General features: G+C 40.7%; 2 protein-coding genes across 4 annotated transcripts in view; one reads left to right on the top strand and one right to left on the bottom strand.

Moving 5' to 3' along the window:
• Positions 1-10,785, top strand: part of SLC1A2 (solute carrier family 1 member 2) — an 84,653-nt gene extending 73,868 nt beyond the window's left edge. For all 3 annotated transcript variants that reach the window (XM_048947756.1, XM_048947758.1, XM_048947757.1), the window contains one exon: positions 1,826-10,785. In XM_048947756.1, coding sequence (XP_048803713.1) covers positions 1,826-1,897 — 72 coding nt within the window. In that variant the 3' untranslated portion in view covers positions 1,898-10,785. The remainder of the gene's footprint in view (positions 1-1,825) is intronic.
• A 4,315-nt stretch (positions 10,786-15,100) lies between these two features.
• Positions 15,101-19,549, bottom strand: part of CD44 (CD44 molecule (Indian blood group)) — a 56,444-nt gene continuing 51,995 nt past the window's right edge. Inside the window, exon 22 of the mRNA XM_048948923.1 lies at positions 15,101-18,374. Within this exon, the coding sequence (XP_048804880.1) occupies positions 18,161-18,374 (214 nt within the window). The 3' untranslated portion in view covers positions 15,101-18,160. The remainder of the gene's footprint in view (positions 18,375-19,549) is intronic.

The following is a 19,549-nucleotide window of genomic DNA, read 5'->3' as shown; positions in this document are numbered from 1 at the left end:
CTTTCTTTTCTCCTTCAGTTTCTCTTCTGATTCCCATCAGTTGAGTTACTGTTTTACCTCAAAGACATGGACTCATGGTGCAGTATAACATCCTAAGTATGCTCTTTAGTAGAAATCTGGGACCAGTAACTTATGAAGTATTTTGCCCTTTTTTTTTTTTTTTTTTGAATTGTTTTATGGGCTTTCACTTTGCACTTTTAAATTCATGAACAGAGCCAGGGTTTACTGGATAGGGCATAAGACTGACTTTGAGTGGGTCATTTGTCTATCTGTAAGCTGCCAAGAGGATGTGGTTTTACTGTCCAGTTTGTAAGCTATGAACATATCCTGACATTTGCAAAGCACTTGGATGTTGAAGTGGTCTACAGCTCATAAGTGTTAGAGTATCAAAAGCAAAGGAGTATAGGATTTGGGGATTCAAAACAGCCGTTCGTTAAATCTGAAATGACTTCTCTTCATCCTGTCAAATGTCCTGGTGGAGTGAAAAGTTCACTGCAACTCTGGTCAGAGTTTTCAAAAGCTAATCTGCTAGCATGTGCTTTCTATTTACAGTCTGTAGTATACTCCGTGTATTATACTACTAGTTTATAATTTTGCATGGTCAATGTACATTTTTAATAAGTAGTGTACCTTTACATGGGGGTAGAGTGGATGTTACTGCATGACGTTTTTGTATTTTTTTTATTATCACATTTCACATGAATGACTTGATGTGATTTTAATGTCTGAATAAGCTGTTCATTCCTGTACTTGCATGTTTTCCCCTTCCATTATCTAAGAAAAAGCTTGACTTCATTTCAAAATCAGTGCATTTTGTCATGTTTCCATGCCCCAATGTTTCCATGCATCCAGTTTATCCAGCATGGGGAATTTCATCTCTGTCTTTAAGTTTTCATTTGAAGCTGAGGATGTTATTTTACAAGGTAAGTTAGGAAAGATTAAGCTATCCATTTGACATTAAAAGAAAGGTTCTCTTGCAGTTATAAAGATCTAGATCATTTTTATGAAGTTAAACCAACATTTTATCTTTTTTTCTTCATTTTTTAAAAGTCATTTGTCTGGAGCTACCTTTATTGAAGTATATATTGAAGTACCTCTTTCTGGGATGCAACCTATGGGGCACTGTTCACCGTGAGTTGGTAGATCACTGTAGGTCTTCTACCATACTATAAAATAAACAAAATATAGCACAGATCTTTATGGCCAAGAGTGATGTGCTGTAATTTTTGTGAGACAAAAATAGCATTACTATGGATTTTTGGTCTGACTGTAGTCATAAAGTTTCACTACTCTATAAGAAGTAGTGATATAATGAACAATGCTATCACAGCGTAACTTCTGCTCCTTTTCTTTAAAGGTGGTGTAATTGTAGATGAGATTCTATAGATACATATCTGTGATTATTCTGGCCTTGTACATTTTTTGTATCCTTGCGTCAGCTATCTTGCTCTGTGAAGGAGTTCTACTAAAAAAGTACAACTTCCTAGATCAAAACAGACGAAGAAATCTGTTGCTTAAATAACCCAGAAAAAAAAATTATAGACGATAGGAGTATAACCTGAAACAGTTACTAAAAACAAAACTACAACAAAGAAAATAGGAAACATTTTTTCTACTGTTAGTGTTTTCTTGCCAGCATATAAAATTCACAGGAATCTCACTATTTGTGAGTGATGTGAATTCTGAATAAATATATTTTTCATATATAATAAGATGTGGTGTATCTAGTTCCTGTAAATATCATGATCTTCCTTATAAAAGTAATGACTTTTCTTGTCAAAGTGCCTTGGCCTTTAAGTCAGTTGTTGATGATAATTACTTGCAGGTAACACTGGCAACCAATGGCAAATCCGCAGACATCAGTGTTGAAGAAGAGCCTTGGAAACGTGAAAACTAAGGGAAGAGATTCCCAGCTCCATCTTTAATAAATCCTGAAGCTTTCTTCTGGTAAAAGATATCACGATCAAGGAAGATTTTTTCTCTCTCTCTCTCTCTCTCTTTTTTTTTTAACATCTACAGTTTCTGCTTAATTTCTTAACTGACACTTAGCAAAGATCTCATATAGTCAATGTAGTGTCTTTGCCAAACAGTGATCCATAACCATCTGTCTCCCTTGTGTTACTGTTTGGACAATGCAGCTGAAGAATACTCCGTGCAGTGTGATGTGTTCTCACCTGCCTTCCTGTTCATTCAAGACGCAGAGAATGTAAATGCTGCAAAATGGAAAGATCATAATGCCAGTAGGGCTCACTAAAGGGACTCAGGGTCACAAATAGTTACAGAAAAATATAACTTCATGCAAGCCTTCTAGTGATTCAGTGACTCTTGTGGCATAATTGATCTAGTTAGCACTGTATGGCTGAAACAGCTTTTGAAAGTGTCCATAAAGTTTTCTATTTGTTACAATAATAATAAGCTCCTGACATGGGAAGCACTGAATTTTTGTGCCTAGTTGTACTTCAAACAGAACTGAGATCCAGGGGCAAGATTACTATGTGGAAGTCAATAAATGATCCCGGACCTTTTGTTAGACTAGTACAATTAATATTTGGCATTAAGACCTTAGATTTGCATGTGCATGCGATGTATTTTTATCAGCTGTCCAGGGCAGATGCCACCCCCATTTTATTAGGTCACATTTTATTGTGACCGCAGTGCATCACGTAACACAAGGCAGTATTATTGCAGGGGTGATCATTCCTAAATCCATGCCAATTGTACAAAACATAGAACACCATGGGCTCAATTATATCATTCTTAATCAAAGTAGGTAGCACCTTATTATTCACCCTACTTCACTGATGTCAGAGGGAGTCTTCATGGGGAAGGGGCTACTCAAATAAGATACTACTGAATGTGAGCAAGGATGTCATGACTGGGTACTTGATAATGCTCTGTAAGTAAATGCTGAGTATATTACACTAAGAAATTGGGAAGTTTTGAATGTAACCATCAGTGGCATGAAGTGTGTCTTCCAAGCATGCCATATGTCAGAGAATGACTAAATCCTGAAATTACTAGTAAGCCAAATTCCTGGTTAAGGTTACTAGAGTTTGGCCAGGATTTGGACTGATGAAGAATAAGCTAGAGTTATAGGATTTAGACCAATGCATTGAATATATCCTTCTGTCTTTCTCTCCTTTGCAGAGTAATGATTCATATAAATCTCTTGTCAGAAAAGTTTCTAAGAGTACATGGCATCTGCATCAGAAAGATGGTGTTTTGTTAACATACTATAGCTTATTCATCCTATCAGAAGAAATTGCAGTCGCAATAATCGCCTTGTGTTTTTAAAGGTGCTTGTTAATACTCTGCAATTTTGAGACTCTGGTGAATGCCTCTCTACTACTAACGATGTTCTATAGCAAATCTGAGCCAGGTGGACCCTGTGAGGCTGTACCCACAGAGTGGGCCCTGTGCAGGGTCTGGGGGAACTCTCAGGGGTTCTCAGGAATGGTGAGCTTAGAAATGGCAGAGAAAAGAGCTAAAACATTTAGAGACATGGGCAATTCAGCATCTGTGCTCAAGACCTGTTGTAGGTCTAAGCAGAAGTTGTGTGTTTAACTGTGGACTGTATTTGGCTCTATAGAAGCTATTAGAATATAAATATAATGTGCTTTTCCTCTTCTGCATTCATATAAAGACCTCTGAAAAAGCTGCACACGCTCTTAATTATGTGCAAGTCGAAGTTCACTGTCAGAGCACCCCTTGTCATGCTTTTATTGGTGTGGAATATTTTTTTGTCCTTGTATTTTGTTCTCACAACTCATCACAATGATCCTAAGCAAGTCAGCTTGAATAATCTAGCAAGTATAGAACCACTGTGAATTCTGTAGGCCTCTAATATGTATTAGAGGTGGATGCCTTTTCTACAGGTCTTGTGAATCATTTTAAGGATGATTTGTGATGTACAGAACAGTAGAATATCCAGAGAAGTGGTAGGCAGGTGGTCTTCTTTTTTCTTTGGTCACTGATATCAAAATAACCAGAACTAACCTTCAGTTGCTGCTTCTCTGAATACGTAAGAGAACCAATGCGAATACTTTAAGAAAGTGCATTTGTGATGGCAAGGGTAGGAAGCAGGAGGTCACTGACTTTGCTCTGTTTGTGTTGAACAGAATGTCTGGGTATTAAGATTATCTCGGGATTGGGGCCCTAGTCTGCAGGTGAAAACAACGTTACTTGCGGATTAAGTGCCGGAGATGTGCCTGGGGAGGCTGCAGGTGCCCCAAAGCCTTCCCTCCTCTGAGGGTGCAGGCTTGTGCTGCGAGCAGCTTGCTGACACTGGAGCGCCAGGCCTGCCTGAGAGCAAGACGCCATATCTGTGGCTGGTTAGGGCAGTGGTGAACAAGGGGCAGCACCTGGCAGCCCGGCTCGGATGCCTGCTCACTGGCCTGAAGAGCAGCCACAGCAACCACGGGTCTTGTGAGTGAATTTGGAAAACCAGTCCGTAGACTTTTAGCTGTATTTTGAAAGTGTTCAGTGGTTGGAAATGAAAAGGGATGCCAGCAATGTGTGACTGGGCAGCTCCTCAAAATTGCATATTGAGAAACACTTACAATGTGCTTACGCATATCCGCTTGGGACGTGCTGTCTTTTGAAGAATGGTTCTTCGGATGGAGACTAGGGGAGGAAGGAATGAGACGTTAGAGAAACTCCACCCACACAGGGGAAAATAAATGTGGGCCTTTTGACGGGACTGGAATAGCAGGCTGTGATTTTAAAATAGTGATTCTATAGATACAGTAACTCAGGGATGTTTGAAGAAATAATTGCAATCGCATTTCTCCACTTAAATGTGGATGTGGGAGAAGGAGAAATGTTGTTTTTGGTAAACCTCTGTGCTTTTACCCTGGCTGAATATTTAATATAGTGTTACTCCAGCACAGCACTGTATTTAACCATCAAAAGCTTTCCATTTTGCTGGGAAAATGTAACTCACTCTTGGCTTGCATTTCTCGATTTGCTCATTCCACATGAGGCTGGGTTGCTACTTAACTAAATAAACAGAAACTAACCCAGGGACTGGCCACTTCAGCTAATGCAAGTTCACATTTCAGCAGGCAGGGCTGACCACTGACCATTCTCTTTTTAGTTTCACTAGAAGGTGTTGATGAATGCATTTGCATGTGGCAAACATTTTGTGTTTGTTTCCAGGGCTGGGGTGGCAATGTTAAAAGAAGAACACAGTAGAAAGTGATTAGCGTTCCATGCAGATCCTGGAGAAATTAACATTTCTTTCCAATGCTCACCCTGCATGCTTCTCTGTCAGCTCCTTGTTGTCTGTGCAGCCGATACCTTTTGCCCTCTGCATTGCTGACAGTGCACTGGCACATGGAGAAGTCTAAACCAGGCGAAGAGTCAGTTAATTGCATGCTTAATTACACACTTATTTTGTGCATTCGCTGCTGAAGCTAGGTCAGCATTCTCTTGATATCCACTCACTGAGTGTGTGAAAGCACACCACACGTTAAAGCTAAAAAAAATGGAACTCTTTCCTGCAGTTTTTTTTCTTCATTTCTTCCCTTAGAAAACAAAGGCTGCACCAGCACTGTGAGAAACACACGTGGCTCTTACACATGTGCTTTAGATAGGTAGGGCACAAGCCATGTGAGCCATGATGTGAAGTGTGCTTCTTCCATTTGAATCAGTGAGAAACTCATTACGTCTTTGAAAAACTATGCTTGCTGTAGTAAAACCTGTGCCGGCAATGTTCTGGCTGCGTGAAAGTTCCACTGAAATCCAGGGGAATCACGGGCTTCCAGGAAAGGTCAAGTCTCTTCCTGTCTCTGCTAAGTACTAAGGGATTTCACAATCCCATCAGAGGCAACAGTCTTTGTCTGCTGCTTAAGATGAAGGTGATTCTCGGTTCTCAAAGTTTTTGTTAAGATGCTTGTTTTTTTCCTAATTATCCTACAAGTCCAGCATTGAGTTTAAAACTCAGCACACAAATAAGGATTACTGTCATTGAGGTGGGTTTTTTTTCTGTTCTTTCCTCGAGATACTGCTAATCTTCATTTCTTTCTCAAAGCACATGGAATTCCACGTGCTACTTTAAAAGGCACGTGGAAGTAAAACTGGTACGGATTTCTGATTTGTTTTCCAGCACTGCCAGTGCCATTACATTTCTGGTAGCTGATACACAAAAGAACCGACTGTTCATAGGAGAAACCGCAGCAGCAGTGTTTGAACAAATTTGTTCTGGCAACTGTCTGGGTTGTCTTTGTTTCCTCGCCTTCTCTTGTGTTGTTGCAGCCTTGTTGTAGCAACACAGCAGCGATCGCACAAATCCCCCCAAACACAGGCAGTATTAAATCTTACCTCTGAGATTCACTTCTGTAAATAAGTTTCAAAAGGCTCTGAGCTTTAGTACCAGGCTCAGAAAAATCCTTTTGTGGAGACATAAGGTGTAACTGTTTCTCATTTCAGTAGCTCCATTAGTCTACTCTTATTGCTGCATTTGGATTAATTTACAGAAGGCTAAATAAGGGCACTTTATAAAAATGTACTGTAATATTAGTCTGTTATGAGCCAGAGATTACCCTCAATTTTATTACTGTGACTTGTAAGGACCCCATTAAGATATTTTTCATATTAATCATAGTACTGGTGTAGCTCACCTTGGCTGTTGTGCTTTCTTCCCTGCATAGTACTGCGTGGGCAGTCCTGCTCCTGCTAGAAAACACTCTCTGAATGAAGAGTGATTTTCTTTTCTCCAATCATATCGATGATTTTGAGGGAAAAATATTTACCCAATTTCCATTGGCTGAATAACTGGAAATAGAGGATGGCATAGAGTACTGGGGAGGAAAGGAATTACAGTGCAGAAGTGTCAAAAGGACAGTTCATCTTTACCACCTTATTTTTAAGTGACATGTGCTAGTTCAAAATTTACCTATAATGCTGTATTAAGTCCATTTTCCTTTGAAAGTCATTGATCTTACCTCCCCACAGACAGCTTTCAGTAAGCCTCAGAAAAGCACAGGCTCCAGTTCTGCATGCCTATGGCAGGACTCACTGCTTTATGCTGTACAAGGAGTGCCTCCCTCATTTTTTCCTTCTAATTATATCTGATAGTTAATTGAAGTCTGCTGCTATGAATGAGCTGAACTGCTCATAGCTGAACAGCCCAGGTGCTGATGATTCCCTTTCTCTTATGAATGGGCTCCCTGGCACAGGGCTCTGTGCTCTCCCTTGGCTGTGCCCTCCATCCCAGCAATATCTCCCCTTGGCTGGGGGAGGCTTGGTGGCTTCCCATTACTGAATCAGTACAAATGCTGATGGGTAAGGTGGTTGTGCTTTTGCAGCTAGAGTTCTTACAGAAAACCCATACTCTGAACATGAAAAAATCCTAGAGCATAACACTGAGTCACTGAGTAGGTCTCTACTAGCCCAAGATGGAAACAGCCAACAAACTAACACCGGATTGGGAGAAGCAGGAAGACTTGTGAGATTTCTTGCTTCGCCCAAACCTTGATCCGCTTTCATCTCTATCGGTGTTTTGCTACGGAGCCAATGCTGCTGGATGCTGCAGCATCCAATCCTTCTAGTATGATTGTTCAAAATTCAGGAGCCCTGCAATTGTTTTTAATGACACTTTGTGGCATACACCACTACATGAAGGGAAACTGTCATAGACAGCATCGCACAACCTGGATTGTCTGGTACCTGTATATCGTTATGTACATAAATAGGGTAGCGTGCAGGGATTTTTCTATCTTTCTTTTCTATTTCTTTTCTACAGTTTTTAAAAGACTGTGTGCAAACTGTGTTTACAAATTGATTTTGCAGTCGCTATTGTAGATTGTGGCATGTCCATTTTGGTGTTATGCATGGGCTTGTGAGTCCTTGTGCACTACAGGTTGTCCTTCCTTCTTAAAGACAATTGCATACATTCCTACCCAACATATCCTGCCCCTTTCTTAAATATAGCCCATTTCCTATGATCTGGTGTGAACTGTAGCTTCTAGAATGCATGAGAAAAAGCTGCATATGTATTTATATTGTTAAATACACTATACTCAGTACTGATTCAGTTATTAATATAGGCTTTAGGGGTTTGTACTTGTTCTCTGGAAACTACAGTGTAGACTGAACTAAATTACCTGTATCTGTAATTTACAGACTCTAATATTTTCTTATATTTTCTATATGACCTTGTATGATAGATAGGAAGGTAGTCCTTTAAAGCTGATCTTAGAACAAAACCAGTTTTCTCATAACATTTAGGATCAATGAAATATTTCTGTGATATGCTTAGTGATGAATTATAAACAAAGCACAAAATGCAAGAAGCAAATAGGAATTTCAAGATGTCCTCAAATGCTGCAGTTCATTATGGAACAATGTTATAATAACCTGAACAATCTTTTAGATTGACTGTCTTGGGCAATCGCCCCTCATTTTTGTCATTTCTCCTGGTGTTACCTTTGCCAAATCCTGCAGATTTTTCTTAGGACCTGATCATGTATAACTGACTGACTCATACTACTGATTAAAGAAAATTGTACATCTGGGTAGGCAAAAAATAGGTACCCAGTCCATCGTGCGACAGTGCAATGTACATGAGTTCAGCCTGCAGAAAGACTTCATGACTTGGCCACCTATCTTTGCCTTCTTGAAAGGGGACCAACAAAACCGCCATGGGACCAATGCAATTGGGTAGCATCCATAGAAATACCTCCTGCTTTCTTATGTCTTTAAAGAGATCAGACACTATATTTTTTGACTAGGACAAGTGGAAATTTCTCCTCTTTTACTGCTCTCTGTTCCCGTTAGACAAATTCCTGTTGGCGTTTAAGGCCGTGGCTACAATTATTTTTATTTACAGAACAAAGAACTGTTTGGAGTGGAATTAAAATATACATATATATATAAGTATTAATAACAATTGTATCACGTGTAGTTTTCCTTATGGCCAGCTAGCTCCTTGATTCAAAGCAAAACATTGAAAAGCAAATACTACTGTCCCAGTGTAACTGATACTTGCTATCTCTCCACTTATTCAGAACTCTGTGGGGCCGTGTTATTCTGCTGAGGTTTCGGAGGCTAAATTTCTAGCAGATAGTCATGTAGGAAGATGTGTTGATGTACCCTTGTATTATAATCTTTCTTGTACTTTAGATCACTTGTACCAGGTATTAATAAGAACTGCAGGTAGAATAGTTCAAATAGCTGTAAAACCTTATTGTTACCAGTTCTGACATTTTGTTGAAGCATGATGTCCAGTGCCTCTCTGCACTTAGTGTAGATAATGTAGCTATCAATGTGTAATTTCAGTGAAATGGTGTGTACAGTATGGGTAGTGGTGCATTAATTTAATTTAATTGGTCATTGTGTACTGAGCCATAGTAGGAAATTAGGCTGACTTTCAAAATTCTGTTCTACTTTTGGGTTTTGTTCTTTTGTCTGGCTTCGTTTTCCTTCTGGCCATTTAACTGAGTTGTTTTCATAGCTTAGTAGCTGCTTTATCAGTTGATTATGGACTATTCTGTTCTGATAACATTCAGAATAACGTATGCAGCCAACTTATTGTAAATATCTTGTTCTAGTTTTCAGCTCTCTGACTGGCATGGTACGTGTCAGTACCTGCATGTGTGTGTTTCCCTGGTAGTGAGAGAAAGTGATGCCAGCATCAATGTGCTGGCTCATGAGTGCACTTGTTATGACACTAAGAACTAATGCACACATGGAGTGATTCGTTTTTTTGTTCCTTCTTGTTTGCTTGACATGTTGGGACTCTAGCACCAGAAGTTCAGTAAGTCACTGTTTAAATTAGCACAATGAGCAAGGGGAAAATCAATTTTTCCTGCTAGGTGCCCTCTCTGCTATTTGTGCAGTGTGTGACTCATGGGCAGGGATCCACTGCTTTTGACATTGTTTGAAAAGGATATTGATAGGAAAATATGCTAGAAAATACTGCTGGAAATAAGTGCAGAGCTGAGTGCTTCTTGAACCACTGTGGTTGAAGTCCAGGGGACTGTTTTTTACAAGAAGTAGGTCTGATCCTACGGCAGACGTGAACTGTGTATTCAGTGGCAAAATTCTTCAGAACTAAGAGCTATGATTGAGATCTGTAAGAAAGTGACTTTTCTGGGGCGGAAGCTGAAGGTGGTTCTGAAAGAGTTTGGGTGGGAAAGCAAACAAAAGCTGGTTCATGCCCAAGGTACCTGAGTCTGGTTCTCATAAATATGTTCTTGCCCCATTAAGTGGAAAGTGATCAAAATCAAGTCCCAAAGCACAGGAAGTATCCTTGGTGAGTCCTCCTACGGTGTTTCAGTGTGAATCACAACGTATGGGACGGCACACTGCCTGCTCCTGCTGCTGATACCCTTTGCCTCCTCTTAAAAGTGGAGGAGAGTCACGAGATGGAATATTTTCACATGTTTCACCTGAAAGGAATAAAAAGCAATAGGAATGGGATTGGTTCTTTTTGTTTCTCTCAAGAAGTTCCCCAGATTTTGAAACATACTGTACAGTAACTATAGCACACTTTATTAACTAATGAATGCAGATGATAAAATTTCTCCCAACTCCGGGCTCTGTTCTTGTATATTGTAGCTGGAATGCTTTGTAGACTAATTCTATTTTTGTAGTTCAGACCTTTACAGTTATCTGTAGTCATTTGGTTTTAATGCTTTCTTACGGTGTGAACTGATTTCTGTAACTTTCATGTATAAAACAAACTGGACATTCTTTCTATACTGGAAATAGTCGCGAATATAATATTTCACTAAGTGTTGTACCTCTTCTGTATATATCATCAATAAATGTTGATTCCTAATTTTCCTGCCTTATATCTGTGACTTTTGCTCTCAGCCGGGGCTGAATTCTCGCATGATTTGGGTAGGAGTTTAGATAAAGCAGATGGATGGATGAGAGAAGCTAAGAGATGCAGGCAGGGCAGAAGGTGGACTTGGGTTTGCCATTGCGCCAGGAATCCACCCACTGAGCTGTATACCCCAAATGTCCCTGAGAACCGGCTGCAGCTGAGCTGATTTGCCATGAAGTCCAGCATCTGCTTACTGCAGTGAAGTCTAGAACAGCCTTGGCAATGAAGGATGGAGGAGGAAGAAGAAATGTTAGGAGAGTAGGAGGATGCGATAGTTGGCTGCAGTTGCTTTAAAAACCTGCTTCACACCTCCGCGTGTCTGAGGCACGCACTGCCAGAGGAAGGATGTTACCACATCCGGGCCTGGCCCTGTTCACATATACTGCTGCCATAACGACTCCAGTCTCTTTAGCACTCGCTATTCCCCGTTACTTGCAACTTGAGAGCAAAAGAGATGAGATTTGAGGGCTGCTAGAACTCAAACAGCCTCCTCTGTTGTATTGGTGCCTGTAAACAAGACAAGGTTGTGAAAGAAACAGGTGTCCCCAACGTGCCATGCCTAAGGAGGGGAAGAGCATTAAAAATAACCTCTAGACAGGCGGCTGGCTCCCCTGCACCAAGCACAGGGCTGGAGAGGACAAGTCAGATTTGGGGTTGCTGTGCTGAGGGGAAGTGAGGGCGGCCGTGTGGGGCCTGCTGGCACCGGGCCTCGCCGCACAGCAGTGTGCAGCCACAAGGGAAGCAGGAAGGAAGTGAGATTGCACTCGGTATCGGGCTGTGCAGCCACAGAGATGTTGGCATGGCAGAAAGTTTCTGCAGTGATAAGCAAAGCACATCACCAGTGACAGATAGCAAAGCTGGCAACTGAAACCCACGGGGAGGGGCAGCGGAGGAACCAGACCCCCAGCTTCAGGTGTCTAAGAAAGCATCCTAGGGCCTGCCCTTCGCAGAGCTGCAAAGCTGCTCATCCGTGGCTAAACTGAACAGAGTGCATCCTCCGTTCTCATTTGTGAGACTGATCCACATGGTGCCGGGGTCTTCCTGCCTCATGCTCCCACAGCCCACAGGCAGCAGGTGAGAGGTACTGCTGTGGAGGTGTCCCAGAAGGAGGAGGATTGACTCCAAACTGAGAGAGCTGAAGAAATTCGCCCACAAATTCACTGTGTGTTTCACACACATTGCCAGGATTACCTGAATTACCAGCACTAAACAAACTTTCAGCTTACCATTACAAACAATTTTTGAATGTGTGTGTGGAGAATGCTCCAAAAAGGCTCAGTGAGCAAAGCCCTCACCTTTGCAGAAAAGCAGCACAAAGCCAACCCTCTGAGCTGTGCCTGAGCTCTGCTTCTGCCACGTGAAGGGCATGTAACCAGCATGTAGGCTCTGTGCCTGCCTCTGCATGGGGACCTTCACCCTTTGTGAACAAAGGAACACTGGTTTTGAGTCACTACCTGAACAAAAAAGCATCCTCACCTAGAGCGTATTTCAGACTTTCTCTTGAAAAGTGAAATAAACAATAACTAGAGAACAAACCACAAAAGAAGTGCAGGGAAGTTCCACCATAAAGCTGTCCCCATTGGTGAATTTGACAGCTCACTGCTGCAAAGCAAAATATGCCAAATGGTGGTGATAATTGCAAGGCTGACTTTGCAGGAGTGAAGGAGCTGTGGGGCAGCCAGCTGAGATCCTGATCTGTGGGCACTGGGCATGGCTTTGGAGGGCTCAGCTCATCGTATAGGCTCAAGCTGCAGTCTGCTGGCAGCTGTGTCTGTGCTGGCTCCAGAGAGCATGCTGATAGCAATCAGCAGCCCCCAGACAGATGTTTCTTATTAACAAGGACAGGCTGATAAAAAATGGTGAGTATAAACTCAGAACTTAGATCTGATCTCTGGGCAAAACATATCCAGCTTGTTCCGCGTAAAATGAAAGCATGGAGTCTTATACACCCAAAGAAAATGTGGTTGATGAAAATTATCTAAGCTTTTTTTGGATTAAGCCAGGAAAAAGAATAGGCTTTTGAGAACGTGGTGCCAGAACGCAGATATAGACCCATGACTGCAAAGTAAATTCAGATTTCAGGCTAAAACTCTGCTGTAACCAAACCACTGCAAGATGGACATTTAGGTTAAACACCATCCTAGCACAGTAGCCCAAGGCTTTCAGACACAAGGTGCAAACTTACAGTCTCTGGTTGAAAGTGCCTTCTTGTTTCTTCCTCTCTTCTTTCTTTCTCAGAATTTGAAGGATGTCAGGATTAACTTGGCAGCCAAATCCTTTTGGTGAGTAGAACAGCCACTGTCTCTGAGCCGCATGCTGGCTTCCCAGTGCTGCCTACGTGCCCCCAACTTCTGCTCTGTCCTTGGCATTGCAATGCAGCCACCTGCCTCAATCCAGCACCAGAATGGAGCTGCTGTTGAGCTGCAGTCTGTTCAGTGGTGCTACAGAGGGAGACTTTTTTTACTCATAGTGTAAAAAAAATGTTTTAGTTTTCTGACGGATACACTTAAAGTTGTGTTGGATCCTGTTTGACTTGACAAGTCCTATTTTTTTGTAAATTTCCAGGCTTTTCTTTTTTTTTTTTTTTTTTTTTTTTTGTAACAGGAAATAATTTACTTTTAATAATATCACAGTACAAATAGATAGTTGTATTATATATTAGGCATCTTCTCCACCCCTTCGCCCCCCCCAAAAAAAGTAATCTATCAATCAGATATATTAAAACTCAATCAGATATATTAAAACTAAACTATGTCTATTTCTAAAACAAAAAATATTGCTCATTTGACAGCCTTTGTGCACCTGTTTTGATGATAGCATCATCATCTTCATGCCTTTCTTCTGAAAGAAAACACAAAACTAATGATATTGACATCGAAGTTCAATACACGGCAAAGAATGTGTGACCTTGGGTTTCAACCCTCCACTTGTTCATCCCAACCCCTTTTGCCTATAGAGTACAAAGATTTAATAAGAAGTGTGCAAAGCCTTGGAGCTGTAGCTCAGACAGAACCTTTCTGTTGGATCCATTCAAGCAAATCTTAGAGAAAGCTGTGTTTAAAGCACATATAAAGCTTTCACTGCTTTTTCTTCTTCCGCTGCACCTGAACAACAACAGCTCCCTTGAGGTCAGGGCATCTTCAGCTTTTCAAAAAACCATGCTGCAGCACAACTGACCTGTGAAGACAGAAGTCGACTAGAAATCTTGTAGCACACCCAGCTCCAGATGGGAGAGATGGGCAGAGAGAAGACGAGGTGCTGTTAGTCACCTTTGTGTAGCCTGAGCTTTGCCTCTCGTTTCCCACAGTCAGAGCTGGGTGCTCTCAGCAGGGCATTGGTGAGCACGCACAGACACAGATGAGTAATGGTGAGAAGTAATCTACCAGGGGAAAACTGGTCAAAAGCCATTTGCAAATCAGGTGGTGAATGCAGAAGGTGACCTGGAGGTGGGGGAGTTCACAGGAACAGGCTGATACTCTTTTCCTTATCTGAAACATGAAATCATTCAAATGCCAAAGTCCTGGGGATACTGGGGGACTTTCCCAGTAGGTGGCAAAGAAATTTTACTCAGTCTCCATTTCGTCTTCCAGTGACTGTACTCTTTCTTCACCAAAACCTCTGGCGTTCCCACCCCCAAAGTTCCCACTGTTTCATGCTTCTTGCCTTGAAAAAGAGATGAGAGCTTTGTCCCCTATACCCACAAATCTGGAGCTACAACCCAGGAATCTGCCCACGTCAGCATTTCTACTCCCATCTCTGTTGCTTTCACCTCTGCAGAGGAAAACACATCAGTACATGTGGTTACTCAAAGGTAACCATATGCTCTTTAACAAATCAAATCTCTTGCAAACAGAGATGTCTGAGCCTTGAACTGTTTAATAAGGCCACGAAGTAATTGCTGGCTAAGAGCCTAATGTAGCATAAAACAAACGGCTGGTGTTGTGTAAGCAGAGGCAGAACAGTGTTCTCAGAGGATTTTATTGCTCCCCTTTATCTATAGAAAGAACAACAAGGAGAAATCCCAACCAGGGTGATGGACAAACCTCTGCCTCTGTGTGACTTTGTCAGAGTCTATGAGACACCTGGAAATTTTCTCTGACAATATTCCATCCAACATGCACTCAGTGCAGTGGTAGTTGGCAGTCGTGTTTTTTGGCTAAGGACGTGCAGGAGACATCACACGAAGGAAAGAATGCTATACAGAAGTATCACTTGGGAACTGGTGTTTTGAGAAGGCTTTAAAACATGCACACAGATAGAGACGAAGGCTGTACATCCTTTCTCTGCTTTAATCAAACATTCCTTTCAGAATCTTCAAGAAAATACAGGTGAAACCATCACCCAGGATTGTTCAATGAAAATATTACATTCTTGTAAAAATATCAATCACCTCTCTTTTAAATATACTTCCTGCTTTGAATGTTATTTCTACCTTACTGCGTTGACCTTAACTCGGACCAAGATTTGTGCTCCAAGGGAACTGAGCTTGTCGCTAACCCCATGGAGATGGGGGCCCACTGGAAGCTGGTGGAGCACGAGAGGTCCCACAGCCTACAGCCAGTTCTGCAAGCAGGAGATCTGCCCGTGGCTCCGTATGACCACACTGCCAAATGCTTCTCCTCTCCCACTAGCAACATTGACCTCACTTACCCTCAACATGGAACCAAGTTTATTTCTGGAAGCTTATTTTACAGTTCCATGTGGTATTTTTTGGCAATACTTTTTAAATTACAATTTAGAGATGATATTTTCTTTAACATTGATTAATCTATTAAATAAATATGCAAATATATCTAGTGCTCTATATAAAAAAAATACATACACGCAACAAACAACCCCTGAAATAATAAAACCAAGATTAATAAAAATATGCACTATATTACATGTATGAAATGGCCATCTAGTTTTGAAACTACAATGAAACTTAATTATGCATTATTTGCACAACATAACCTAAAAAGAATCAGCATATATAAAATAATGGCACTGCCTTTTTAAAGAGAAATTGAGCATCTCCATATAACAAATATAACAAGAAGCCAACAAGTACGGTCCATACTTCTATAGGTACTGAGCATTAGATAGATTAAAAAGATTTGGTGGATTTCTCCATTTTCTCAACATCTCCATAGGAAGATGAATAACATGACCTGGCCCTTTTTATTTTTATTTTTTAAGAACATTCACCCATCAAGACTTATCTCCTTCTGACTGAGGCTTATAATAAATTAAGATTTAAGAAGAGGCAAAATTCTTATTCTGAATCTCCACACCTAGAGAAATACATATGTAACACCAGTTTAAACACAGCCTTCAATAGATTGTTCTGATTTATAATGAGAAATAGAAAATCTGGCCGTATAGGAATTAAACAAAAACCGATGCAGACTGTCAACAGACTTTGCACAGCACAGCTCAGTGTTGAAATATGTGCTTATGGTTGGCTGAGAGGTTTAACAACGGGCCCCATGTACTGACAGTGTATGTCACCTTGTCCTTATTGACTTCACCTCGTTTGAGCACTCTTGGACTGCTCATAGATGAGACATACAGAGTCAGAAAGCATCCTATGTGCACAATGAAATCACACCTCATCTTGGGACCTTTTGCCCAGGTGCACATTTTCCCTGAGGAGGTCTGCCTGCAGATACCAGGGCTCTGAGCAACTCAATGGAATGCTTGGGAAGCTGCTGAAGGGCTCTAAACTGAGAACCATGATCACAATTTTTGTTGTGCTTGGTGTCCCAGTAAAGATCAGTGCTAGCCTATGATAGTATGTGGCCAGCTGAAAGCCCATCCTCTGCACTGCATCAAGACGGAGAGCATAAAGTAACCTGTGTTAGCAGAACATTTTCCAGTGCAGGTGCTGTGGTCAGGGAGCAGATACCTCTGAACATCTCTTACCAAACATTCCCCATCCCAGCCAACACAGACCTCACTGCTTGCAGTGATCTCCGGTCTTTTTAATTGCATTTTTCTGAGGCAGCCCAATTAGAAGGTACTCTCCACTCCAATATGCTTGCTTAAAAATAGCACAGATCACTGGTAGTAAATAATTTTCTTTCTGGCAGTTCATATCAATATAATGCACAGCATCATTTCTTAATACAAATACTTCACATAACAGACACAGAAGGACAAAACAAAAGTTTATGACAATGCAGATGCAGCTATTTTACTGTATTACATTACTGGGAGAGTTCCCTTAAAATTTCATTGATCTTTTCTGTAAAATTTCAACTTCTGTTATCAATAAAAAAAGTTTTTCTTTTGGCATTTTTGACTAGAAGAAGAAAAAGTGGATGAAACAAATCAGAAGTGAGCAAGATCATACAAAAGTAACTTTTCAAAATATTGGCAAACTGGTGCAATACAACAGTTATGGGAGAAACTGCATCTCCTATTAAAATGGAGCAGGGAGAGAGAAAGACCTATTCTTCAGGAACAAAAATGCTGTCATCATTTCTGATGACTTCCAATTGCTTGTTCTGTGCTTGCACAATAGAGCTGGGGTCATACTGCTTTATTAGCTTTACTAACTGACTCCTTAAAAAACATACATGAACTGTAATCCGTGAAGGAGGGAGGGGGAAAAGCAACGGACACCTCAGAAAATCAAGGATATATGTACAGATTGTTAGGATAACAAAGAAGTTTATTATGTATCAGCTCATGTTTTCCTCCCTTTGTTCCCCCTCCCAAAAAAAACTTGCTGTATGTCCACAGACATTTTAAAATAGAGATAAATAAACTTTGTCCTTCTGGGTTTCTCTTGTTACAGACCAAGTCATCAATCATTACAAAATGTCACTTTTTGCTTTTACTGGCAGACTTTGAGTGCACCTACCACTCTTCCTGGCTGGAAGGCATTGCTGGTGAATTCTGCTGGGTTAGGCATTGCATAGGAGGCACTTCTGTTTTAAGCCTTTTTTATTTTGGCTCTTGACATTTGTTACTCACTTACTGTTGTACCACGATAAGTTTAGTACCTTAAATGCCTGTAAGATGGAGCAACTGGATGCTTCTGTAACTCCGCACAGCGAAGGCATCTGCATCTGGGGAACAATGACATGCCACGTGCCCAGGACACAGTAAGTGCCCTCTGTGTAGGAATTGGGAACTGACTGCAACACCTGGGGCTCGTTTCAGAAAGCAAATGTCAATTTTGTAACTCAGACATCATGTTAAAATAATTAAAAATGAAGAAGAAACTTAAGCTTAATTGTGTTCAAAAGACATCAGTAGCACAGTGCATCTGAGAATTCCTGCCCAAGGTCCGTGTGATTTTGACTTTTCCCCAGCACTGATCTATTTGGTGACTTTGTACCGCTACACTCCGCTCTTCATGTCAACTTCATGATTTTGTGTTTCATCAACGGTAAGGAATTCGTCACATGCTCCTGTCTGGTCATTTGACTGTTCTTTGTGAACCAGGTGCACCATTTCTTGAGATTTGCTGGCGTCTCCATTTAACTCCCTTGTCTTCCTGTCCTCCACGGCACCTTTGCCATTATTAATGACTAGCTTTTTCTTCTGCCCACATCTAGATCAAAATAAAAAGAATATAAGTACCATAAATGAAGAGTAATGGAAATACAAAACCTCAAGTAAATATTTATATATACTATATACATAAATAATACAAAAAATTCAAGTAAATATTTAGGAAAATGTTTCTGGAAATGAAACTTGTGTCTGCTAACGCAAACCTATGCAAAGCAAAGTGCACAGTTTCTCCATGTTGCATATTTTATTTTTGAAAAAATGCAGCATTTATGTGCATAAACTTTGCAGGAACACACTGGTCTACTTAGTATCACAGAATCACAAAATGGTTGGATTGAAAGGGACCTTAAAGACCATCCGGTTCCAACCTCTCTGCCGTGGGTAGGATTGCAGCTCATTACATCAGGCTACCCAGTATCTGTTGTTCCTAGAGAGGGGACTAAGATGCACTGTTGGAAGATGGAGATGGTTTTCTGATTCGGGTATATCCATATTTATGTACTATTTATATATCCCACTATACAGACAGGACAGTTCCAAATCCAGACTTGGGATCAAGATTCAACAGCTGAGTGTTCGCTGAATGCACACAGCACAGCTCTCTTAAGACGGACACCAAGTTTTAAATTTGTACTGTAAAAGTGTTCTCTTTTCAGTGAAGCAGGTTTTGTCTGAATGACTAATCTGGCAGTTAAGTATCACTGTTATTCATGCTTACTGACTGATAGCTGAGGGTTATTTTATTCAAAGCAGTTCAGTTTGCTGTGTAAATGTTGGATACACATTTGGGAATCATTCCTGCTCTGCAACCATGAAATGCAGAAGGAGCACAGACTTTTAAAAGTGCAACTTTTTTTTCTTTCCTGAAATGACAGTGAGTGCCTAAATGTGGGACTCTGCATGGAGATTCTAACTCTTTTGGCAACAGACACCATACACAGGCAGTCTTCTTTGCAACACGAGGAATAATAAAGACATAAATAAACAAGTAAACTGCCCTGTACTGAACCTTGGGCAATTTGTTTGGTTTTGCTTTGTTTTAAGATAACATCAGTTTTAATTAAGACAACAGCCATTAAACATTTAAAAAAATAAAAAAATAAAAAAATAAAAAAACTCACTACACCAAAAACAGTATGATGAAGCAATTTGCAATCCACTGAGAAGGACCAATTGCTTTGTGTAGGTACTTGAGATTGCTGCCTTACTCAT

Source organism: Lagopus muta, chromosome 6, assembly GCF_023343835.1.
Source record: "Lagopus muta isolate bLagMut1 chromosome 6, bLagMut1 primary, whole genome shotgun sequence".
Lineage (NCBI taxonomy): Eukaryota > Metazoa > Chordata > Aves > Galliformes > Phasianidae > Lagopus > Lagopus muta.
The sequence above is the reverse complement of the archived record's forward strand: the minus strand, read 5'-3'. Positions and strand labels throughout refer to the sequence as shown.